Genomic DNA, 5,172 nt, shown 5'->3' on the forward strand with positions numbered 1-5,172 from the left:
TTCATGAGAGTGTTTTCAATTTCCTGCTTGGAGTAGAGTGGGAAGGTTAGGGTGATGACATAAAGATTTTTGTTTTTATACATTTTTCATCTCTTTGTAGCTCTGCAAATTACTATTATATAGTTATAAAACTATAATATTTCCCTAACTCTATTAAACTCTTAGTTAGGTCAAATTACTATTATATACTTCTAGAACTATAACCTTTAATTCTTCCATAACTATAATCTTTAATTAACTCTAGTATGTTTGTCAACCTTTCTCTTAGATTTTAGAACAATAAGCTAACTGTCTAAATACATTCCTGAAACACTTTATAGCCTTATTATCAGGAATAGGACCTACAAGAAGAACATTCTGGATTCTGACCAGAATATGAGCAGTCATAATAAAAAGGGAAAGCAAAGAAGTCTTTGGACCTACTCCAATGGGTTGACCCAGGGATGTGTAACCAGGGCAACTGAATCTGCTATTGGATGTTCCTGTTAAATATCCTAATTAATCAACCTTAATAAATTGCTTAAATCAGGGGCCAGGATGTGCTAAATCCCCACCGGGACACCTGGAAGTTTCCAATTAATGTCTGGTTTTTACTTTACTGTTCTAATATTGTTGCAAGGGTTGTTTTTTTTTTTTTTTGTCTTCGGATTACAGACAACAGGGGGGTGAGAGAAGCAGAAGAGGAATTGTAATCCCAGAATTCCAGAACATTCTGAGTTGAAAGGGACACACAGGATCATCAAAGGAATGTTTGAACATTTACGGAGACTCCAGAACTGTAACTTTGGGTGGTCAGTCTCTCTGCTGGGAGCCTCCCAAAGGGCCCTCAGCCACTCCTCAGCCCTGGACAGCAGCAGCATCACCTCTGCAGGGCCCAGCAGGGCTCTCCTGAGCTGCCCTTTCCCAGCTGCACACAGAGCCTGCCCCAGCCAGGGCCCTGCACACAGGCAGGTTTCTGTAGGGCCCCGGCCAGGGCACACAGGCTGGGATGGGCTCTGTGAGCGCTGGCAGGGAAAAGGCTCCTCTCAGGAGGGAATGTCCAGGCCCAGGGAGATGCTCAGGGAAGGAGAGGGGGCTGAAGACAGCAGTGCTGGGGGCAGGATGAGGGCACTGTTGGTGTGTGGGAGGTGCCGGGCACAGCTGGGCATGGGATCACTGTCCTGAGTGCCCGGCTGTCTCTGCCCTGCCCTCTCAGGCACAGCACCACAACATCTTCTCTTGGTTCAGCCCTGCCCTGATATTGTCACTGTTATCTGCTGCTCTCAGAGAGGCTCTGGCATTTGCAGCAGCTGAGTTAGGCTCTGCCCTTGGCATTCTTTCCAGGCAGGGCTGTCCATGGAAATGGGGTGTCCAAGCTTCCTTGGCACCTGTGGGGCTGTGGGCAAAGCAGTCCATGGGAAAGGGGAATGAGCTGAGCCCCCTCCCTAAGATCCCATCATGGGCACAGCCAGGGATCTCCTTGCTGTGCCCTTCCAAGCTCTGAGCTGCCCTCCTCGTGCAAATATGTGCCAGAGCCTCTGGGAGTTCCCTGAATGTCCCGCAGGGAAGGGCAGAGCTGCCAGAGCTGAGGAAATGCTGCTGGGTTTGCCAAGGGAGCCATGAGTGTCCTTGGCACAAGGGGGTGCTGAGACCTTGCCCAGAGACCTCGAGAGAGGGTGAGACATTCAGGGATCCCTCTGCTCTGGGCAGGGTCTGGTTTATCCCAGGGAGACCCAGGAGTGTGATTGTGCTCTGATTGCAGCCTAAGGTGCAAAGCCAGAGCAGGTGGGAACAAGCCCATCCAGCCCCTCACCTTCCCTCAGCCACAGGGAATCCTTTGGTTCTCCCATCTCTCAGTAGCAAACTCTGAGTGCAGCAGAAATGCTGGGGATTTCTGACGTCAGACAGCCAGGAATGAAGGGTGGGGAGGAAGACAATTCCTAAAAAAACGTCCTACTATTCATGTCTTATATGACCGTGAATGCAGATGCTAGCGAGCCTGTCTGCATTAGAAGCGATTCCCCTGTCAAATCCTGAATATTCAGCCTTGTCCCTCTGCCCCATGGCCACAAATCCAGGAGACCAGGGCAGGGATGGCTCCTTGAGAGCCCCTAAGCACAGGCCTGGCTGCTCCCGGCAAACTCAGCCAGAACAACTGGAGCTCAGGCTGGCACCTGGGTGAAGGTTTTACCAGAGCAGGAACAAGGCTACAGGGACAGTCTGCGGGGAATGGCCCAGGCTTGGCTCAAAGCAGCCCCTTCTGACTTGTCACTGTCCTTTCTCCATGAACAGGTCCCCATGCCCAGCCACAGCAAATGTCCAACAGCAGCTCCATCAGCCAGTTCCTCATGCTGGCATTGGCAGACACGCGGCAGCTGCAGCTCCTGCACTTCTGCCTCTTGCTGGGCATCTCCCTGGCTGCCCTCCTGGGCAACGGCCTCATCATCAGCGCCGTAGGCTGCAGCCGCCTCCTGCACACGCCCATGTTCTTCTTCCTGCTCAACCTGGCCCTCAGCGACCTGGGCTCCATCTGCACCACTGTCCCCAAAGCCATGCACAATTCCCTCTGGGACACCCGAAACATCTCCTACACAGGATGTGCTACTCAGGTTTTTCTGCTGATCTTCTTCATGGGAGCAGAGTATTTTCTCCTGACCGTCATGTGCTACGACCGCTATGTGTCCATCTGCAAACCCCTGCACTACGAGACCCTCCTGGGCAGCAGAGCTTGTGCCCACATGGCAGCAACTGCCTGGGCCAGTGCCTTTCTCAATGCTCTTCTGCAAACAGTCAATACATTTCGCCTGCCCCTGTGCCATGGCAATGCCCTGGGCCAGTTCTTCTGTGAAATCCCCGCCATTCTCAAGCTTTCCTGCTCACACTCAAAGCTCAGGGAATTTGGGCTTCTTGTGTTTTCCATCTGTGTAACATTTGGTTGTTTTGTGTTCATTGTTTTCTCCTATGTGCAGATCTTCAGGGCTGTGCTGAGGATCCCCTCGGAGCAGGGACGGCACAAAGCCTTTTCCACATGCCTCCCTCACCTGGGCGTGCTCTCTCTTTTCCTCAGCACAGGCACATTTGCTCATCTGAAGCCTCCCTCCATGTCCTCCCCATCCCTGGATCTTGCCCTGTCAGTTCTGTACTCGGTGGTGCCCCCAGCCCTGAACCCCCTCATCTACAGCCTGAGGAACCAGGAGCTCAAGGCTGCCGTGCGGACAATGATGACTGGATGCTTTCAGGAACATTAAATGTGCTGGCCAAATTCTGCCAATCACTTGTAATAAAAGTCATCATTGATACTTCTTGTTGGTTTAGTTGTGGTGGTATTTTTTCCTTCATTTTAGGTATTCATGTTGTCCACAAAGAAAAGCCATTCCTTGTGTCATTTCTCATTTGGTTTCTCTCCACCTTCCCTTTGGCCACAGACTGTATCAATGAGGGGTTGCACTCTTGGTGGCTTTAAAGGAACTACAGGATCCCCCAGCAGAGTTTTCTGCACAGATGCCCTTTTGTTGCCTTCTCTGGAGCTGCAGCAGCAATGTCTGTGTGCAGAGCTGGGGGGCAGATCAGGGCGGGCACAGCAGCTGTGCCCAGCAGCAGCAGCAGGACTTGGTGTTGCCAGTGCTGCTGCCATGGCCCTGCCCCACTGCCCTGGTGGCCCTGGTGTTGCTGCAGGGCCGGAGTGCTCTCGGGGCCGGGCACAGTCCTGGGGGTGGCAGTGCTGGGGCTGCAGCAGGGACAGCCCATGGGCACTGCTGGGGCAGCACTGACGCCTCAGCCCAGGCCCTGGGGGCTCCAGGCTCCTTGCCCAGGCTCTCTCAAGAACACGCCCAGGCCAATGCTCAGCACAGAAAAACCCCGTGAGCAGCCCCAGGCTGGCCGTGGGCAGGCTGGGGGCAAACAGCATGGCTGGGTCTCTGCAAGGGCCCTGGGGCAGATGGGAAGGAGCAGTAGAGCAGGGGCTGATCCATCCCCAGTGCGCTGCACAGCCCAGGGCAGCGTCCCAGAGCATCCTCATAGAGCTGCCAACAAGATCCCCCCTCTGCAGCCCTGGCCTCTCCCTCAGCTCGCACAGGTGCCCCATCCTTGCAGGCACAGACACAGCAGCACTGCCTCAGGAGCCCCTGTTTGCATTGCACACAGCAGGCAGGAGCACCCCCATGCTGTTGCTGTGGGGACATGAACCTGAGGGAGCACAAATGCCATCAGCCCCTGGGGCCAGCAAGGGCTGGGGGACACAAGGGAAACCACTCAGCTTTGTCCTGGTCTCTGCAGTCAGCCAGAAAGTTTGTTCCCATCAGCTGGGAGTTTCCTGTCCCACTGCAGATGCTGTTGCTCAGAGCCAGGGCTGCCTGACAGCCACCTTCAAACTGCCCTGAGCATTTCCTTTGCTTCACCTTTGCTTTCTTTATTCTTCCTGCTACAAATTTCTTCATATTGCCCACTCCAGTGGGCCCAGAACTGGACATAGCCCTTGAGGTGTTGCCCAACTAGTGCCCAGCACAGGGGAAGAATCCCTGCCTTGCTCCTGCTGGCCACACCATTCCTGATCCAGACCAGGAGCATTTGGCCTTCTTGTCCAACTGGGCACACTGCTGGCTTATGTCCAGCCTGCTGTCCATCAGTGCCCCCAGGTCCCTTTCTGCCTGGCTGCTCTACAGCCACTCTGTCCCCAGCCTGTAGTGCTGCAGGGATTGTTGTGGCCAAAGGGCAGGACTTGTTAAATATCACCTTGTTGGATTTGGGCCCTGAATGCAGCCTGTCCAGGGCCCTTTGCAGAGCCCTCCTACCCTCCAGCAGATCCACACTCACATCCAGCTTGGTGTCCTCTGCAAATTTGCTCATGATGGATTCAATCCCCTCATGCAGATCATCAATGCAGATATTGAGGTCCACGCTGGCTGGCTCTGACCCCTTGGCCATCCTGTGAGTGCCCCGTAACTGCACTCAAGGTGATCTGTTCCACAACCTTTCCTGGCACCCAGGTCAGGCTGACAGGCCTGGAGTTCCCCAGCTTCTCCTTCCAGCCCTTCTTGGGGATGGGCTCACACTGGCACCTCCACTCCTCTGGAACCTCCCTGCTGAGCCAGCACTGATGGTAAACGATGGAGAGCAGCTTGGGGAGCTCATCCACCATCTCCCTCATTCCCCTAGGATGGATCCCATCTGATCCCATACACCTGTGAGCATCTG

The 5,172-nt window shown here is 54.0% G+C and overlaps 1 protein-coding gene across 1 annotated transcript; it reads left to right on the forward strand.

Moving 5' to 3' along the window:
* The first annotated feature begins 2,294 nt into the window (after positions 1-2,294).
* On the forward strand, positions 2,295-3,227 carry LOC134434136 (olfactory receptor 14J1-like). Its single transcript, XM_063182827.1, has one exon. The coding sequence runs from the start codon at positions 2,295-2,297 to the stop codon at positions 3,225-3,227; it is 933 nt and encodes a 310-aa protein (XP_063038897.1).
* The last annotated feature ends 1,945 nt before the right edge of the window (positions 3,228-5,172 follow it).

This window comes from Melospiza melodia, unplaced genomic scaffold, assembly GCF_035770615.1.
Source record: "Melospiza melodia melodia isolate bMelMel2 unplaced genomic scaffold, bMelMel2.pri scaffold_32, whole genome shotgun sequence".
Lineage (NCBI taxonomy): Eukaryota > Metazoa > Chordata > Aves > Passeriformes > Passerellidae > Melospiza > Melospiza melodia.

Coding starts and splice junctions, on each gene's coding strand:
- LOC134434136 (XM_063182827.1), top strand. CDS start 2,295: ATGTCCAACAGCAGCTCCATCAGCCAGTTCCTCATGCTGGCATTGGCA.